This window comes from Bufo gargarizans, chromosome 8 (genome assembly GCF_014858855.1).
Source record: "Bufo gargarizans isolate SCDJY-AF-19 chromosome 8, ASM1485885v1, whole genome shotgun sequence".
Taxonomy (NCBI): Eukaryota; Metazoa; Chordata; class Amphibia; order Anura; family Bufonidae; genus Bufo; species Bufo gargarizans.
Genome location: NC_058087.1, coordinates 41,842,153 through 41,863,145, shown reverse-complemented (window position 1 = coordinate 41,863,145; position 20,993 = coordinate 41,842,153). Strand labels below are relative to the sequence as shown.

Below are 20,993 nucleotides of genomic sequence, written 5' to 3'. Positions count from 1 at the left end.
ATTAAAGTAATCCAACTAAACAAAGAAAACTGAAGAAAAGTCTTTTCAAGATCTTCTGTAAATGTCATTCTACAAAAATGCCTATTCTAACTGAGGAAAAAGATAGGACACCCTCACATGTATTCCCTCTTAAATTGGCTCAGATCTCACACAGGTATATCACACCAGGTGCACATAATTAGTAGATCGTTACTCTGCATGTTGAATGAGGCTTGCCCTATTTAAACCTCAGACATTTAGTTTGGTGTGCTCCTGACTGTTGAAGTGAGAGTGAGCACCATGGTGAGAGCAAAAGAGCTGTCAGAGGACTTCAGAAAAAAGATTGTAGCAGCCTATGAGTCTGGGAAGGGATTTAAAAAGATCTCAAAAGATTTTGAAATCAACCATTCCACTGTCCGGAAGATAGTCTACAAGTGGAGGGCTTTCAAAACAACTGCCAACATGCCCAGGACTGGTCGCCCCAGCAAGTTCACCCCAAGAGCAGACCGCAAGATGCTAAAAGAGGTCTCCAAAAACCCTAAAGTGTCATCTCGAGAACTACAGCAGGCTCTGGCTACTGTTGATGTAGAAGTACATGCCTCTACAATCAGAAAGAGACTGTACAAGTTTAACTTGCATGGGAGGTGTGCAAGGAGGAAACCTTTGCTTTCCAAGAGAAATATCGAGGCCAGACTGACATTTGCCAGAGATAAAGTTGACAAAGACCAGGACTTCTGGAATAATGTTCTTTGGACAGATGAGTCCAAAATTGAATTATTTGGACACAACAGCAGAGGACATGTTTGGCTTAAACCAAACACAGCATTCCAAGAAAAGAACCTCATACCAACTGTGAAGCATGGAGGTGGAAGTGTCATGGTTTGGGGCTGCTTTGCTGCAGCAGGACCTGGTCAGCTCACCATCATAGAATCCACGATGAATTCTACTGTGTATCAGAAGGTGCTTGAAGAACATGTGAGACCATCAGTTAGAAAATTAAAGCTGAAGCGGAACTGGACCATGCAACATGACAATGACCCAAAACATACTAGTAAATCAACCAAAGATTGGCTGAAAAAGAAGAAATGGAGAGTCCTGGAATGGCCAAGTCAAAGTCCAGATTTGAATCCCATTGAGATGCTGTGGGGTGACTTGAAAAGGGCTGTACGTGCAAGAAACCCCTCAAACATCTCACAGCTGAAAAAGTTCTGCATTGAGGAGTGGGGTAAAATTTCCTCAGACCGATGTCGAAGACTGGTAGATGGCTACAAGAACCGTCTCACTGCAGTTATTTCAGCCAAAGGAGGTAACACTCGCTATTAGGGGCAAGGGTGTCCTATCTTTTTCCTCAGTTAGAATAGGCATTTTTGTAGAATGACATTTACAGAAGATCTTGAAAAGACTTTTCTTCAGTTTTCTTTGTTTAGTCGGATTATTTTAATCTCTCTGTATTGTTGAAACGGAGATGAAATAACCTTTTATTAAAAATGTTACAAAAAACCACATGCTTTCAAAGGGTGTCCTAATTTTTTCACATGACTGTACATATATTACTGCATTATCAAATTGCTAAAAAACCCTTCTAAGGCAAGTTTTTCATGCCCCAGCAGAAGTCGGATATTAAGAAAAAATTTGAGTTGGACAGAATGTTTTAAAATGTCAAAGATTTTGTGTATGGAATTATTTTGAAGTCCCTAGAAATTATCAGTTCAGTTTTTGTATGAACTTTAAACACATAAACCATTTTAAAAAAATGTATCCCAACTTACAGCACAGTAAAATAAACCACTTGATTTTTGGATCCACACAGATAAAAATCTTAATTACAAGATTTCTTTAATATCATTATTCTCACACGCTCAGAGTGAAGTGTCAGGTGGGATGAAAGAACTACAAATAATTTCATAATCACATTATCGTTGTTCTTTCATGTAGATCTGCAAATGTATCAGACTTCATGCTATTTCTTTCAAGTTTTTAGGAGCTGAAATCTTCTTTGAAAATACCTAGTTATCTGCTGTTTGGAGGAAATGTTAAGTACATTGCAGTCTATGATTGACTTGGGATTAAAGTATGTTGTAATACAATTGTAGCAAATAAAAAAATCTGTGGGACTTAATAAGATGTATTACAGTAAAACGCGGCTGCAGCAGGTTTTGCTGGATACCGGAGAAGTATTACAAGTATAGCACCAGTTACATACTAAATAACCATTTTTTCTCGTCTTCAAATTGAAGTGGACATCCTCTTTTCAGCACAGCATAGATATTATCTGTAAAATGCCTCCTGCACATGACTGTAAGTATTTTGTGGTCTGAAAACCGTGGATCCACAAAATACGGATACCGCAATTTCTGCGGGCCCCATTGTCAAAATGCCTATTCTTGTCAGCAAAACACACATGATAAGAACATGTTTTTTTTTTTTTTGCAGGATAGACATGTGGACATACAGATTCGGACAGCATACAATGTGCTGTGCACATTTTTTGGGGTTCCATTAAAAACATTAAGTCCAGATCCAAACCTTAAAAAATGCTGACTGGATGCAGAAAAAATTCAGTTTTGTGCACGAGGCATATGTTGCAAATATACAAATGCATTGCTTTGATCATGTTGCTCATCCTGAGGAACATCATGCTCATATTTTGTCCTGATTCTGTCTGCTGCTCATCCTGAATCTCCTTGTCCTCCCTGCATGTGCATAGTTTGCTTCAGCACTAGAATTGTATGGGAAATATTAAATGCTGCACAAATATACTTTTTTTTTCTAGTGGCCCTTCTGGCACTTGAGGTGTGGTTTTCGGCCACATGCTCTGGATTGGGCATTTTCCCCTCATTTTCTTGCATTTTTGTCACTAAGATATCCATTTTTAATTTATTTTTTGCCCTGTTGAAAAAAACGCGAGTGGCAATGTGTGTTGGTGTCTTTAATGGTATTTTTGTATGGTGTTTTTACTGCTCAACAAAAGAAATGACATTACAGGGGAAACATACTTTCCTTAAAAAAAAAAACAAAAAAAAACCAGGAGGCATACAAAAGTGCCATTAAAATTGCCAGGTGGTAAAATACACAATGAGCAAAAAAGCCACAAAAACACTTAAAAATCACTGCAAAAACCATGACTCTATATCTATTTTCTGCTCTAATGCTCTGTGATTTCCAACAAGAGCATACACAGATTTCATAGAACCTCATAGCAAAACATATTACGGGGCCCCCAAAGCCCATTTTATGGCTCATTCACATGACCATAGTGTTTTGCGGTCCGCAAACTGCGGATCCGCAAAGCACCGATACCGGCCCGTGTGCGTTTCACATTTTGCGGACTGCACATGGCCGGCACTATGATAGAAAAGGCCTATTCTTGTCCGCACTGCATAAGATGAGTATTCCGATCCCAACCATGAATGACTGAGATAAGAATATACCTTTGGGCTATGCCTTCTTGGAGACCATGGCTCTTTTTCTTGTCTCTTTTTTTGAATTTTGGCTAAAAGCTGATGTAAACTTTATTTTTTTTAAATATGGGCAATACAAATTTTCCTGTTTTTAGTTTTAAGCGCATACTGTAAATGTGTCCCCTCTCCCAACGACTCCTGACTGCGTATAGTGTCAGGATGTAGGCGTGCACTATGACTGATGTGTGCGTTGTCAGGTCACGGTGTGGAGCCGGCAGAAGACCAGGGAGCGGTGAGTGCAGGAAAAGCACGTCATCCGGAGAAGGAGTGGTAAGTTCATTTTTTTGTTTTATGTCTGATCAGAGGTCTGATACAGATTGGGGGTCTGATAAAGTTTGGGGGTCTGATACAGATTGGAGGTCTGATCTCAGGTTTAATAAAGATTGGGGGTCTGATGAAGACTGGGGGTCTGAGCTGAGGTCTGATGAAAAATTTTAAAAAAATCTGATTTTCCTTCTCTAAAACCCAGGTGCATCTTATAAAGTGAAAAATATTCGTCTCCCAGTAATATGAACAATATAATTTTCACTTTGAGGATTTATAAATTCATCCATATAATTCAGCATCGTTCATAATCCAAAGTAGTCCTGCAGCCATCCACCAGCTGCTGAGGGTTCGGCCTTATTTTAACTGGATGACGGTGTTATTGTAGCCGTCTTGTTATCTGTGGTCACCACATTCTTCATATATCTTTACAAGCTCTGCAACTTGTCATAGTAAAGGCCATGATGATTACATTAGTGCTATGTAGTGTCTGAAATGTAGCTATGTGGAATATTGATGGGTTGGCACAACACACTATTACTGGCTGTGAAAATCAAACCCTTCAGCCTTACGCCTGCAGATAAATAATGACAGACTTTTAGCAGGTGGTTGGTCCAGTGATTTTTTTTTTATTGTTAAGGGAAAAACTGTACTGAAAACATGAGTTTTAGTTAGAAGGCTCCTTCCACCAGCTGATCACAGGACGTCCTGCTGTTGTGACTCCCCAGTGACCAGCTGTAACCTGTAGGGGGCAGGCAAGTGTTCAAATGCAGCCCCACCGAGGGGCATATACAAAACTCATAGAGCTCTATGGCGAAAGTTACTGGGAGGGCCATCTTCCACTGATAGCCCTGACAAACTTACAAACAAATCTTTGTAAGAGAGCTTTGTTCATACTGATGAACCATCTGACATTTTCCAAGAATTTTTAAGTAGAAAAATTGAGAATTAAAAAACAACAACTTTTTTTTAGCAAATTATTCACCCTCCATGATATGCTGAAGCTCACCAATTTTGGAACAGGTACAGATATGGCACTTAAAAATGAAAAAAAAAGTAGATCCAGCTTCCAATAAAAGTGATGACCTTTATTCCTCCAAGCAGTAAAATCCATTGAACACAATGTACAAATAACGTCTACGCGTTTCGGATCATAGAACGTGTAGATCCTAAGTAAGGATCTTGACTCCTTGATCTGAAACGCGTAGACGTTGTTTGTATGTTGTGTTCAAATGGATTTTACTGCTTGGAGGAATAAAGGTCATCACTTTTATTGGAAGCTGGATGTACTTTTTTTTTATTTTTAAGTTGCCTTGTTTTCCCGGTCCCAGGCCTCTCCGTGCTTCCAAAGTGATAAGCAGGTGAGCACTGCTGAATTTCTGTAGATAAGACGCTATTTTCAATGTACTTGTATCACATAACTGGTACTCCATACAGCTCTGAATGACCTGCTTCCCTTCACATGGGATCAAAGAGGGTCTGCCTGTAGCCACCACTAGGGGGAACATATAAAGTTAGACAGTTACCATTGAACCCAATGTAAGATGTAAAATAGGCACGGGGCTCTTCCCAATGGTGACTGCAGAAAAAATGTTGACCTCTGTGGAAGATCTATGTCAGGAACCAAAAAAGAGTCTGTGTGAGTTCTTACCATGGATGGTATGGTCTACGTTTTTGGTGAGGACGTCCCCACCACAGGGAAAATATGGGATCACACAGTGTCCACTGAGATCAAGTGCCGAGACCCATTCAACAAGATGTGTATTTTGGAGTCACACTGCTCTCCAGCTAATAGAATGCTCATTTTGTATATATGGACAAGAATTCATTTCCATTGTTTTCTTTCTCTGTAGGCTTTGGAAGACAATGTATGGGATTTGTTATGTGAAGCAGACAAGACAGCAGAACAAAATAAAGACCAAAGCCAAGTATATGACGCTATGGCACTGACCCTAAAGGAGGCATGGGACGCCCTCATCCTCGTGCTTGAGAGAAGGAGAGCTTTATTGCAGATGGCGGCCGAGTTCTTTGGTATTGCACTACAGGTTTGTGCTTGACAGATAAATGAGTTCATATCATAGACCCAATATAAAATGCATTGTGCCTTAATATTTTTTCCGAAGGAAAGGAACATTTTCATGAATCAGAACTTAAAGGAGACTAAACTGATAAAAGGCATGAAACGTCCTTTATTGGACATTAACCAATTCAGGTCCAGGGTATTTTAGGACCAAATACATTTGTGTTGGTCCCATGTTCATATGTGCCTACATTGATGAGATTAATTATGTTTTAATATATGCAAATGAGCCTTTAGTAGCAATGAGGGCGTTGCCATAACACCTAGAGGCTCCGCTCTCTCTGCAACTGCTGTGCCCTCTCCACTTTGATTGACAGGGCCGGGTATTGAAAACGTCATCATATCTGGCCCTTGTCAATCAAAGTGCAGAGAGTGTGGTAGTTGTAGAGAGAGCAGAGACTCTAGGTGTAACGGTAACGCCCCCGTTGCTCCTAGAGGCTCATTTGCATATATTAAAATAGTATTTTTTCTCAGCAATGTGGACACATATGTACATGGGACCAACACACATGTCTTCAGCTGCCAAGTGCACATGTAACAGGTCAGATAGTTTCATAACTACAAATCTGAGAGATGCCCTTTAACAGCTATGACTATTTTAGTTGTTGGGCTAGTGATGTCATTATTATGGAATTTTTTTCATGGCCTCTGCAGGTTTCTTTCTATATCATTTTATATACATAATCTGCCTGATTTTTTCTTTAGAATATTTAGGTTTATAGCTTGAAAAATTTTGAAAAATATGTTTTTTTTGGTAATCATATAGTGTTACTCTGTAACAGACTTTGTTTTTATCATATTGAAATAATTTTGATATTACACGTGTATTATGGGGTAATTGGGTTAGTACTAACATTGAGACAATGGGAGATTTTTGTGAAGACCGGCATGTGGTATGCTAGTCTTGATATCCCCTGCACTTCAGTCTTCATTTACGCCAAAAAACTGATGTATAAGATGATAAATGTGCTTGATGGGCCCATCCTCCTCCCCACCCTCGCCATGCCCCCCCTTGGAAAGGGTCCGAATAGCAGAGAATGCCATGTGCAACTACATTTAGGGCTCATGCACACGACCGTTTGAAATGAATGGTTCCGTATACGGTCTGCAAAAATAAACAGAACGGATAAGGAAAGAAAATATGTCCATGTGCATGAGCCCTTACACACAGTGGTGTTTAAAAACAGAGGTATGCGCACTAAATAGAGTGCAAGAAAAGTCTGTGCAAACGTGCCTTCAATCAGTGGATACTCATCCTCAGGTATATAGGGAATGCTAAATAAAAATTTATTGGGCCGCTCACTAGGAGTGGTTTGGACTGGAGCACTGCTGGCCTTTTACCAATGGCGTTAACAATAATCTATACATCCACAAAATATGCCCACCTCACAGTTCAAGCAACAAGATTTATTTTCTGTACCTTACATCCATACTGTTCTGGAAACAGTGGTAAGTATTAGTGATGAGCGGCAGGGGTCATATTCGAATTCGCGATATTTCGTGAATATTTTGTAGAATATTTGTCGAATATTTGCAAATTCGAATATTCGTTATATTCTACGATTTTTTTACTCGAAAAATCGGCAAGGTAATGATCGTGTATTATGCGAATTTTCGTAATGCAAATTTTTCAACTTACAACTATTAGACAAAGAAGAATATAGCACTATATTAGCTAAATTGCTCTATATTCGTTTTTTTTTTCGAATATTCGCTATATTTCTATAACTTTGTTTTTTCGAATATTCCTAATATTCTAAAACAAGAATATATAGCGAATATTCGAAAGAAAACTAATCTAGCGCAATTTAGCTAATATAGTGCTATAATCTTCTTTGTCTAATAGTTGTAAGTTGAAAATTCACAATAAAAGTTTGCATTACAAAAATTTGCATTACGAAAATTCGCAAACAACACTACTCCTAAAGTCAAATATACTGCAGCCTTCACATTGGCCCACAAGCTCGAAGCAGGGAGGGATCATGTGTACTGATTAAAAAAAAAATCCAATATTCAAAATTGCAAATATATATCACTATATTCGAAATATTCGCAAATTTTTATAGCAAATTTTCGAAGTACTTATATTCGCGATAAAAATTTGTAATTCGAATATTCGTGATCAACACTAGTAAGTATATCTTTTATTAGCACATTTAGGGGACTTCGGACAACCACTAACACGTCACCTAGCTTCATTACCCTTCTACCCACCAGCAGTGTACACGGGAATGCAGCAGACCAGAAGCAGGTTTCCATCCATAGTCAAATCATAAACTTCAGCTGCTCATGAAGTCAGAAAAGTAAATCCAAAGAGGATAACCATAGAAACAAACTTGTCAGTCCTGGGTCTCATTTCAGAATCTTGGAATATTTTGATGTTGTTAATTCTTCGGCTGTGCTGCTGAAGGTTACTTCACCTCCAGATGAAATCCTTAGGGTCCCGCAGCAGGGCAATCCCTTTAGAGCAGGGATGCTCAACCTGCGGCTCTCCAGCTGTTGTAAAACTACAACTCCCACCATGCCCTGTTGTAGGCTGATAGCTGTAGGCTGTCTGGGCATGCTGGGAGTTGTAGTTTTGCAACAGCTGGAGGGCCGCAGGTTGGGCATCCCTGCTTTAGAGAAAAGCAATGGCACAAGACTAAGGGGTTATGCACACGAACATACTTTTTTCTGTGTCCGTTCAGTTTTTTTTTTGCAGCCCGTATGTGTAACCATTCACTTCAATGGGTCCGCAAAGAAAACGTAAATGACGGTATGGCCGTTCCGCAAAAAAAAAAAAAATAGAACATGTCCTATTATTGTCCACATTACGGACTATTCTATTAGGGGCCGGCTGTTCTGTTCCACAAAATATGGAATGCACACCTCCAATATCCATGTATTGCGGATCTGCAATTTGCGGACCTCAAAACATCCAACGGGCGTATGCATGATCTGTCATAGTGAAGCACCATGAATTCAAGATTCAAAACATGCAGGATTTATTGGACTTACAAGATAAATTCAATATCATCAATTAAAAACAGCAACCCAACTCTTTCAAGTCTTGGAGATCGCCCAACTCGAGTTTCACTTTCTTTTGTGATTTCAAAATGATATCCAGGATTAGCGAGTTTCTTGGTCTGATTATCTTCTTTGTATTTATTTGAGCAGCGCAAGTTTATTATTGGATTGCAGTGGTGACATCACATTGACAACATTTGCCCTGCTGGGGCCAGTAGTTGGCTGCTACGGTCACATATGTTGATGTGATATCTTCTCTGCAGTCAAGGTCTGCAGCGAGAACTGAAGTGGCAGAGCCGGATCTAATAGGTATTTATACTTTTATTATTTTATTACGTTATCCACCGTGGTCCATTTTTTGTTGAAACTGGACATCCCCTTTAAGCTTTTTTTTTTTTGCATAGAATTGGAAATCCTCCCTTAAAGGAACAACATTATAAACCACAGTGATCATGAATTAGGCAGCATATCCTTTGACTACAGCATCTATGACTTTTAATGTGGTTGCCTAATTAATTAACTTAGATGACATAATAAATTTTTAGTTGCTTGTACAAAAATATGCTAGACTAGTGGATTTTTTTTAAGAGAAGAGGTGTCCACCATTCAACTAGATAATTTCATCTTTTGCCAGATACTACTTTATGGTTTTGTCACGGCGGACAGGATATCAGATACACAGAAAAGTAAACAAACAAGTTTCTAGCGAGAAGCTGAGGATAACTGTCACCTCCTGGCAAATCCCTACCAGCTCTCCCTATACTGCTATGCCCACGTTTAGACCCTTAAGGTGGGAATAATGTGTCCTCGTGCCTGGGCTGAAAATACCCTAAAATCCCTAAGATGGTGAAAGGGGAATAGAGGCAGCCTGCTCCCTCAGAACCTGGAGGGGACAGGCGTCTCTCTAACAGCCTAGACAGCAAACCACCAGATAACAAAAACCCAGGAACAGCCAATCCTTCCTTCCTTGCTTTCACAGAGACAGTCAGAAGCTATAACCCGCACGGAACACTGGGAGTGGGTGTAATTTAAACCAATGACCCCACCCAGTGCACCTGAAGGGAGGCGGATCTAGCTCGACTCCAAAACAAAACAAAAGACTAGACACGTGCTGCTAATCTGGAAGACCTCCGCACGTAGCCCGAGCAGGGCATGACAGGTTTCTGTATTTTTAGATATTTACAAAGATTTCGGGTAATAAATGGGTTATTATAAAAATTAACTGCTTGCATCAGGGATAACATTTTGTAACAATATGTGCAATGCATCTAATACATATATATAACATTTATTGTGGGCTTGGAACGTGAGGATTTATTCTTGCTGTGAAAAATGTACAGTCGTGGCCAAAAGTTTTGAGAATGACGCAAATATTAGTTTTCACAAAGTTTGCTGCTAAACTGCTTTTAGATCTTTGTTTCAGTTGTTTCTGTGATGTAGTGAAATATAATTACACGCACTTCATACATTTCAAAGGCTTTTATCAACAATTACATGACATTTATGCAAAGAGTCAGTATTTGCAGTGTTGGCCCTTCTTTTTCAGGACCTCTGCAATTCGACTGAGCATGCTCTCAATCAACTTCTGGGCCAATTTCTGACTGATAGCAACCCATTCTTTCATAATCACTTCTTGGAGTTTGTCAGAATTAGTGGGTTTTTGTTTGTCCACCCGCCTCTTGAGGATTGACCACAAGTTCTCAATGGGATTAAGATCTGGGGAGTTTCCAGGCCATGGACCCAAAATTTCAAACGTTTTGGTCCCAGAGCCACTTAGTTATCACTTTTGCCTTATGGCACGGTGCTCCATCGTGCTGGAAAATGCATTGTTCTTCACCAAACTGTTGTTGGATTGTTGGAAGAATTTGCTGTTGGAGGGTGTTTTGGTACCATTCTTTATTCATGGCTGTGTTTTTTGGCAAAATTGTGAGTGAGCCCACTCCCTTGGATGAGAAGCAACCCCACACATGAATGGTCTCAGGATGCTTTACTGTTGGCATGACTCAGGACTGATGGTAGCGCTCACCTTTTCTTCTCCGGACAAGCCTTTTTCCTGATGCTCCAAACAATCGGAAAGAGGCTTCATAGGAGAATATGACTTTGCCCCAGTCCTCAGCAGTCCATTCACCATATTTTCTGCAGAAGATCAATCTGTCCCTGATGTTTTTTTTTTTAGAGAAGTGGCTTCTTTGCTGCCCTTCTTGACACCAGGCCATCTTCCAAAAGTCTTCGCCTCACTGTGCGTGCAGATGCGCTCACACCTGCCTGCTGCCATTCCTGAGCAAGCTCTGCACTGGTGGCACTCCGATCCCGCAGCTGAATCCTCTTTAGGAGACGATCCTGGTGCTTGCTGGACTTTCTTGGACGCCCTGAAGCCTTCTTAACAAGAATTGAACCTCTTTCCTTGAAGTTCTTGATGATCCTATAAATTGTTGATTGAGGTGCAATCTTAGTAGCCACAATATCCTTGCTTGTGAAGCCATTTTTATGCAACGCAATGATGGCTGCACGTGTTTCTTTGCAGGTCACCATGGTTAACAATGGAAGAACAATGATTTCAAGCATCACCCTCCTTTTAACAGGTCAAGTCTGCCATTTTAACCCAATCAGCCTGACATAATGATCTCGAGCCTTGTGCTCGTTAACATTCTCACCTGAGAGACGATTACTGAAATGATCTCAGCAGGTCCTTTAATGACAGCAATGAAATGCAGTGGGATTAAGTTAATTTTCATGGCAAAGAAGGACTATGCAATTTATCTGATCACTCTTCATAACATTCTGGAGTATATGCAAATTGTTATTATAAAAACTTAAGCAGCAACTTTTCCAATTTCCAATATTTATGTAATTCTCAAAACTTTTGGCCACGACTGTACTTCCATATCAATAGCAATTTTATGTACAATGAAAAACTGCCTACCAGGGGGCGCCGTGATACTCTCTTTGTACTGGATTTGGGCTGGATTTTTGTTACATGCAGCGTAGGCTTAAATGATCAGAAGATTAAAGTTTAGGAAGTTTTTTGATCTCCTAAAGCTATTACTAATTAACCTAATTGTGTGTTTCTAATAGTTTGTACCTTTTTTAATCAGTCGCCTGTTCATGCTGTTTTCTTTTACCTTTAGTTTTCTGATGCCATTAATACTGCAGAGACTTTTCTTCAGAACACGCCAGATACTGCTGATTCTACTGTAAAAAATCTTGAGCAGCTTCAACAGCATACAAAGGGCAAGTATTTAATGGGCACATGTATCACAGGTCCTGAATACAGTGAATTCAAAAATATATGGGGCCGGGGCCAGGCCCAGGCTATACTATTATGTGGGTCCAATTTTACATGGAGGTTTTGATTTAAAAAATAAATAAATAATATATATATATCTATCACATAGTCCATCACAGGGCACAGACCTGTAGAGAACTCCATGCATCAGAAGATAGAGCACATGCTCATGGCATTACTGTGTGCATGAAGCCTTCAGAGTCCAATTGACCTACTTAAACATTGGCTCAGCTCAATATATTTATAAGGAGGATAAGTGGGGGTCAGAGTCCCCTTGCTATGTTTATCCAGCCTTTCATGGTTCTGTCATGACACTAATGTGAGCACACCCTCACTAAACCAGGTGCACATGCTGTGGATAAAATCTGCAGGAAAGTCCAAACTAGCCTTAATCAGTTCTGATGTTTTCCACTAAATATCAATGTAGTTTATCCTATTCATTTCCCTGTAAGAACTTAAAGACTACGGACACCTTTGGGGGCGTTTGTTATGATTGTATTTTACTCATTTTAGGCTAAAAAATTTTAGTCGCCAGATAGCTAGCAGGGGACACCGCAGCTATTACATGCAGCATGGGGAAGAGCGATCGCTATGCCATCTCTTGTCCCCATGTAGGACAGCGGGTGTGCCGGTAATAACACAGCACGATCTGCCGCCAGCAAATCCAGATCTTTCAGCATCTGTCCAAACGAGCTTGTTTTGCTCGTTCATTGTACAATCAGAGGCAGTATTACACTGCCAGATGATTGCTAACGAGCCTTCATAGGAACGCTTGTTATCGATTATCGGGCAGAAAATCTGCCTATCTAATATACCCTTTATTTAAGCCATATTCCTATCAATTTGATAAGAATTGAGCTATAATGAGTGCTTATCAGGTCAGCAGATCAGAGATAAGTGGTAAACAGGAGCTGTCAGAATGGGATTTAAAGATAACAGAAACCGACAGCTTGCAAACAGACTGATTGTTAATCCTGTTTCCCAAAAACAGCTGAACATTTTTTTAAAGTCTAATTAAAAAATGATTTTTAGCCCAAAATAAGTAAAATGCAATCATAAAATAAGTGCCCAGAAGGTGTTCACGGTCTTTAAATGGGTATTCCCATCTCGGAAATTCATGAAATATCTACAGGATATCTACAGCCACAAATGACTGAGGTGCAGATCCCACCTCTGGAACCCGCTCCTGGAGAGGTGGCCAAACATGCGAGGCTCTCTCCATTCACTAAATAGCACTTCTATAAACAGCCGAGTGCTCTGATTCTGCTATTCTCTGAAGTGCTATTGAAGTGAATGGGGAGAGGCATGCATGTGCGGCCACCTCTCTATTCCTGTCCAAGCTCAACAGAGCCTGGAGTGACTACTACACGATGGATGGAGCTGCGTAGCCCCCCCCCCCCCAAGAAAAATGTGCAAAGGAAGACTAAATATCAATTATTTTCTAGCTTTGCATTGATATTTTCCTGCTCACTCGATGACTAGTCAGATTTACCAATCAATAGTCTTGGAAAGCTGAGTAAGGACCCTTGTAGAATTCTTCAGAAACAGAGCTAACTAGGAAATTAGAAGAAGTAACAGGAATAGCTCACTCCTATGCGATAAGGACCAGGTGCTCTAGGCCAGAAAACTGTATCACCCGTACAGAAGAAAATATTGAAAATAAATAAATTGGACTGGCACTCTGTATGTGTGGTATAATACGGATAAAAATAGAATAAAATGCAATATAAAGTGATCACACAATTAAATTCCCAAAAACTCAAATTACAATAAAATCACCAAAATACATGATTATAAAACTCGATATAAAGATCGATATAAAAATAGGGTCTGTGGTTTAAAATAAACTGAAAAACTGCAACAGCAATGATGTATGATAGTTCATAGAAATAGTACAATAATATTGGGTTCTTGTGGTCAAATAAATCCAATAATATTCCTTTGCATGAGGTTCCTTTAATAGGAAAAAAGCAGGTTAAATGTCCTTCCTCTCAAAGAGTGTATGTATAGAGAGGAATACCGCTTGATTGTGCAGTTGTGAGTCCTGTCCGCAATTGGAAGAGGGCTTTATAAAAAATCGGTTCCCAAGATAGCTTTAGTCGCAACCCAATTCAGTGGGTAAATAAAGTGCTGTGTGCTCTGAGGTAGAAAAAATGAATCTTACCTTGGCCCAGATGATAGTTCAAAGTAGGGATTGATACCGCGTACCTGACTTTTATTCCTCTGTGATGTACACAGTCCCGGGTTGTTTAAGTCAACGCCGAAGTCGCGTGGTCTGTGGCGTGCTTCTGACTTAGTTCGTAGCGAGGTATCGTGGGAACTGATGGCCGGACTGTTCGTATCCCAGAACGCCCACGCCTCACGTGATCTGTGACGTACCTCTAGTCCGTGACTATAGCGAGGTATCGCGGGAACCGTACTCGGCGGTTTCTATATAAAAAGATTTTTCCACTGGAGTGCTCCAATTTTTAAAGAAGAATATTCACAGACTTTGTGTCATCTGTAAAAAGGCCTTGGTCGAAGTGGGAGCTATTTAAAAATTGGAGCAGTGGAAAAATCTTTCTATATAGAAACCGCCGAGTACGGTTCCCACGATACCTCGCTATAGTCACGGACTAGAGGTACGTCACAGATCACGTGAGGCGTTCTGGGATACGAACAGTCCGGCCATCAGTTCCCACGATACCTCGCTACGAACTAAGTCAGAAGCACGCCACAGACCACGCGACTTCGGCGTTGACTTAAACAACGCGGGACTGTGTACATCATAGGGGAATAAAAGTCAGGTACGCGGTATCAATCCCTACTTTGAACTATCATCTGGGCCAAGGTAAGATTAATTTTTTCTACCTCAGAGCACACAGTACTTTATTTACCCACTGAATTGGGTTGCGACTAAAGCTATCTTGGGAACCGATTTTTTATAAAGCCCTTTTCCAATTGCGGACAGGACTCACAACTGCACAATCAAGCGGTATTCCTCTCTATACATACACTCTTTGAGAGGAAGGACATTTAACCTGCTTTTTTCCTATTAAAGGAACCTCATGCAAAGGAATATTATTGGATTTATTTGACCACAAGAACCCAATATTATTGTACTATTTCTATGAACTATCATACATCATTGCTGTTGCAGTTTTTCAGTTTATTTTAAACCACAGACCCTATTTTTATATCGATCTTTATATCGAGTTTTATAATCATGTATTTTGGTGATTTTATTGTAATTTGAGTTTTTGTGAATTAAATTGTGTGATCACTTTATATTGCATTTTATTCTATTTTTATCCGTATTATACCACACATACAGAGTGCCAGTCCAATTTATTTATTTATTTATTAACTAGGAAATTACTTGCATGGAATATTTAACAACCTGACAAAGAAGTATCTTTACTAGTCATTTTATTTATCAATCACTTTTGCTATGTTATATGGAAATGGCCCTTCTTTATTACTGACCTAGATTCACTTTCATTGATTCAGCTCTCCTGACACAGTCTTTGGCCTTGCTAAATAAAAGCCAGGAACTGACTGAATTCATACAGCAATCTAAAGCTCACCGGCCAGTGGTAAATTGTGACACCATGAAAGGAGCCCGGAGCAGCTGCTCCAAAGTGGAAGGACTACTGGAATCTCTACAAGACAGGAGGCGGCAGCTGGACAGGCAGATGAGACAACACCGACAAAGACTGGAGCAGGTCCTGAGCGTTAGTCAGTGGCACCAGCAGGAGGACAAGGTAACATGGCGAGACAATAAACTAGACACCTGTTACTCCAGGTCACAGCTGTGGAGATAGCATCAGGGCACAATGTTGTTTCATGGGAAGCAAAGAGAATATTTACCCATCTGTGGGCCTGGTCATCTCCCTGCACAGTGGCATGTGAGAGGCCTTCAAAAGATCACCATCTGGTGTGTCTGTGTGCTTGGCCGGCAACATGGCATAACTTCTACATTTCAGACAGTAGTTGGGATTTACAGGACACGTAATGTACATTGTATTGTGAGAGAAGAAATCAGGAAAATGATAAATTATCTAATAAAGAGAAGGTTGGAAGTTATTTATTTATTTACCGGTATATATATAATTTATTTTTAAATTTATTATAATCATATGAATATCTTGCGGATAGTGACTATATACCTTCACGATTAGGCCCCATGCACACAACCATATCCATTTTGAGGTCCACAAATTATGGATCATTGCATCCACATTTTTTGCAGACCCATTGACTTCAAGGGGTCAACTGTCCGCATTTTGCATACAAGAATAAGACATGCAGAACGGATGTACAGATGCGGAAAGCATACGGATCATCCGTATGTCCGTTCCGCAAAAAAATTGACTATGTCCGCAAAATGCAGACCAAGGACCCATTGAAAACAAGGAGTCGGCAAATAAAATGCAGACGGCATATAGATCCCACACATATTTTGTGGATCTGCAATTTGCAAACAGAAAATGGAAACGGTCATGTGCATGGGGTCTAAATTATATTAGAAAAACAATGGTGGGCAGTAACCCTCACATCCCCTTCTTACGTCAAATTAACATTTATTGTCTTTGAATGCCCAGATGTCGCCCCCTCCCCCGTGTAGTAAAGGGCTAGCAGGCAACTCTACAGAGTGGCAGTGCCAGACCCTGCTAGTATTGCTTAGCACCTGGAAACATTTTCTTGGCTGCTATTTGCAGAAGGGCTGGATGGGGAAAATGTGGATCTTTTCTCTGTCCTGCCATCAAAGGAATGGCTAGACACGTTTTGGGACTGTGGCAGTCCCTTCTTCAGGGTATATAAAGCACTCTGCCGAATACATATAATTCCTTTGACGACAGCATCGGAGAAAAACGTCCATATTCACCCTGTACAGCCCTGTACAATTCTGGTCTTCAGATCCAAAAATGGATTTTTGGCTGGAGCTGAACCAAGGAGGCTATACAGTATATGTTCATATTGATCGGTTGGTGAGTGTGATTGTATATACCAGGCATGGCCAACCTGAGGCTCTCCAGCTGTTGTAAAACTACAATTCCCACCATGCCCTGCTGTAGGCTGATAGCTGTTGGCAGTCTGGGCATCCTGGGAGTTGTAGTTTTGCAACATCTGGAGAGCCTCAGGTTGGCCATCCCTGGTATATACCTTACACCAGTGTTGGGCTGGGATGCCTAGGGCCCACCCATAAAACTCATTCTGGGGGCCCACTGTACAGCGACATGCAAATATTACCTGCCCACACAGAGGGAAACAGCAACAAGGTGCTACAAAATGATTGATTATGGGGGTCCCTGCAACAACTTCAAAAGGTGGTTCCCAGGGAAGAGAATATACTGGTTGGCCTGCCTCTTTTTCTAGAGGCCATCTTAACCTTCCAGTGCGCCTATAATAATAAACTGGATCGTCTACCCAGTTTCTTATATTAATGTCGGTTATTTGAGATTCTGTGCTGGTGGACTGGGGGCCCACCTTTCTTAGGGGCCCACCGGGGGATTCCCCTGTCGGCCAGTCCAAGCCTGCCTTACACTTACAATGAAATAATTAGACTCCTGAACATGAAGCGCTCTTCTCTCTTTTGATCTGCAGGAGGAGGAGATGGCGTGCATCAGTGCTGGCCATTTGTACTGTACTGGCAAGTGACATGGCAAGTCTTGTCACAGGGCCTTATACTGTTGCCATGCTGGCACTAACCTGTATGTAATTGACGTTCACTTTAGGCAGGTCATTGTCACATAACTGCAGATCAAACTCTGAGAGTTTGCAGAATGGCACTGTAGTAAGAGCAGCTGTTATTCATCCCAGCAGCTTGAAATAAGTGCCTACGAGGCACGATGCAAAAGGTCTACGCTGCCAAAATGGAGACTGGATAGACTTCATCATTTGTTTCCAATCTAGTTTTATCTTCAGTTAGACAAGTACCAATGTGGTAAAGAAAAAGCAGGAGATAATTATTATACTATATACTGCCACTTTGCTACCCTCCTAGTATGAGGTCGTTATACATGGCTGTCAATTTAAAGGCTATGTACTCCTTTGGGGGCAATTTTGTTTTTATTGCATTTTACTAATTTTGGGCTAAAATATTTTCAATTGGTCTTTATTAGAAATATTCAGCCGTTTTGTTAGAAAGGGTTAACTGTTTGTCTAGCTGTGTGAATCATACTTTAAATTTTACATTGTGCCATCTAATAAACCTTGTCTCTAAATTACTAAAAGGTCATAAATGCTTATTTAAGCCATCTTCTTGTCGGTAAGATAAGAATTAAGCTATAATGAGTGTTTATAAGGGCAAAGATTAGAGATAATGGAGCCATCAGCTGAGCTGCCTGATGGAACAGAATTAACATTCACAGACTGCTAATAGAGAAACTCAAGGCTGCACAGAGACAGGGGTTCAACATTTTTAATAAAGGCCAATTGAATAAAAAAAATTTAGCTCAAAACTACTATAATGCAATAATAAAAAAGTTCCCCCAAAGGTGTACATAACCTTTAGGCATAATTACCATTTGTAGTGATATGATTTTAGCATTACATTGAACAGTATTGGTATCATACTAGTCATAGACATCTGTCGTCTGAATGATCATCTGCTTTGTCTATGGATTACACATCTGTAAATTAACAGTGATGATGAACCATTATTACGGGTAACCAGTAATGAGTCCTTTGTTGAGGCAGGTTTCAGATGAGCGTAATATGGGCAGATTTTTGTGGTCCTTTAAAGGGCTCATGTCTGTGGCCATTTTGTTTTTGTTGCAGCCCCGTATGCGGAACAATTCACTTCAATGGGGCTGCAAAAAATGGAAATTACTCCATGTGCATTCCGTGTCCGTATGTCCGTTCCGCAAAAAAATAAAACATGTCCTGTTATTGTCCGTATTACAGACGAGGATAGGACTGTTCTTTTATGGGCTAGCCGTTCTGCAATTTGCGGACTGCAAAACAACGGTTGTGTGCATGAGCCCTATGATCGTAAATCCCAGCCTGATCTATCCTAGGCTGTCATTGGGCCCAAAGTTGGGTTGGGACTTGGAGCTGACATCAGTATTAACCTTGACTAAAAGCGATCTCTGTGTTTATTGCTGAATGGAGAAATCCTGACTGATGACAGTAAATTAACTTTTTCCATAGGTTACTGGCTGGCTGAGGAAGCATATAGACTTATATCTAACAGATGTTCAGCTCGGGGCATCACTGACAGAAAATGAGGAGCTGTTTCACAAGCACAAACAGCTTGAACTTGACTCCAAGGTAAGGTCATGATATAATTATGCATTAATAACACCCTTATTACAGTGCACCTAGTTCAATGTGCAGTAAGCCCCTGAGGAGGAGGAGCAGAAGATGGGAATGGTAGTAGCTATAAGGGTGATGAGTAACGGTGTACTGCCTTGGGATCGGTGCATTGAAAAGTCATATAAGGAATCGGGCCAGAAGTAGAAGAATAAAAGTCCCTCCTTACTAAGTGCAAAATAGAAGTTGTAGAGTACATCCAGTAATACAATGCGATTTCCCTTCCCAGATGATAAGGTATGGTGGCTGGCAAAGTGGCAAATAATGGCACCTCTGGTATGCTATCTTGCTGATGTCTCCCTCATGAACTTCTGGCTAACAGCTGTAAGCTGGCACTTGTGGCTTTAGGTGTTGACTGCGTAATGCAGGCCTTTATGAGTTGGTCTGGCCTGGATGTGATCTAGGTGAAGGGTGTCTGGCCATAGTCCCTCACCTGCAGCAGGGTCTGTATAGCTATGGTTACTGGAAACTCTGTGGACTGTAATGCTGTAGCCCTTTCAGAATATCTGCAGTTTTTGTCTTTGAAGTCTCTCACAGATGAGTTGGTTCTCTGGTCCCTAAGTCTCTAGGAGAACTTGGCAGCTGAAGGCATCTATGTTGGTCCCATGTTCATATGTGTCCACATTGCTGAGAAAAATAATGTTTACGTATTTGCAAATGAGCCTCCAAAGAGCAACGTTGGCATTTATGATGTGGCAGTTACAGAGAGGGCAGAGCCTCTAGGAGTAATGTCAACGCCCCTGTTGCTCTTAGAGGCTTATTTGCATATATTAACCTCTTAGTGACCACCAATATGCCTTTTTACAGCTTTCACTAAGGGGCCTTTTTACGGCAGCCTGGTCTAAGCGCTGCATGAGTCCCCAGTGCAGCAGAGAGTGGGGGGCTCGACTCTCACATGAGAGCCGTGCTCCTCCTCCAACAGCCCGGGCCGGCAGGAGTGCCGATCCGGGCTGTTTAACCCCTTACATGCTGCGGGCAATGGCGCCCCACCGCATCTAAGCGGTGACAGAGGGAGCGGACTCCCTCGCACTTGTGGGATGCCAATGTGTGTAAAGGCTGGCTGGTACCTGGTATAGGGCCCAAGCCTGCCTTCAGTGTTTTCAAGCAGGCTGCGTCTGACATTAAAATGCAATGCACTATAGGGATAGTGCTTCGTATTTTAAAAGCAATCAAGCTATTGCCTGTTATATTCCCCTTGTGGGGAATACATACATCTACATAGACGGAAAAATAAAAAAAGTTATAGCTCTTGAAAGGCGATGATGAAAACAGGAAGAAAAACATTTGGTCAGTAAGGCCCAAAACTAAATGAAGAATTGGGGCTGCACAATGTAAGTTCAGTATCTAAGGTCCCTTTCACACGAGCGAGTGAACGCATAGCACCCGCACTGAAACTTTACAAACAACATCTCTTAGCAACCATCAGTGAAAAACGCACTGCATCCGCACTTGCTTCCCGATGCAATGCGTTTTTCTCGCAGCCCCATAGAAGTGAAAAACGCAGAAGATAGAACATGCTGCGTTTTTCACTTCTATGGGGCTGCGTGAAAAACGCATTGCATCCGGAAGCAAGTGCGGAGGCAGTGCATTTTTCACTGATGGTTGCTAAGAGATGTTGTTT

The 20,993-nt window shown here is 40.9% G+C and overlaps 1 protein-coding gene across 1 annotated transcript in view; it reads left to right on the top strand.

Moving 5' to 3' along the window:
* CCDC141 (coiled-coil domain containing 141) overlaps positions 1 to 20,993 on the top strand; it is a 175,119-nt gene that overhangs the window by 44,972 nt on the left and 109,154 nt on the right. The window contains exons 3-6 of the mRNA XM_044304919.1: positions 5,558 to 5,749; positions 11,919 to 12,021; positions 15,566 to 15,819; positions 19,211 to 19,330. Of these exons, the coding sequence (XP_044160854.1) occupies positions 5,558 to 5,749; positions 11,919 to 12,021; positions 15,566 to 15,819; positions 19,211 to 19,330 (669 nt within the window). The remainder of the gene's footprint in view (positions 1 to 5,557; positions 5,750 to 11,918; positions 12,022 to 15,565; positions 15,820 to 19,210; positions 19,331 to 20,993) is intronic.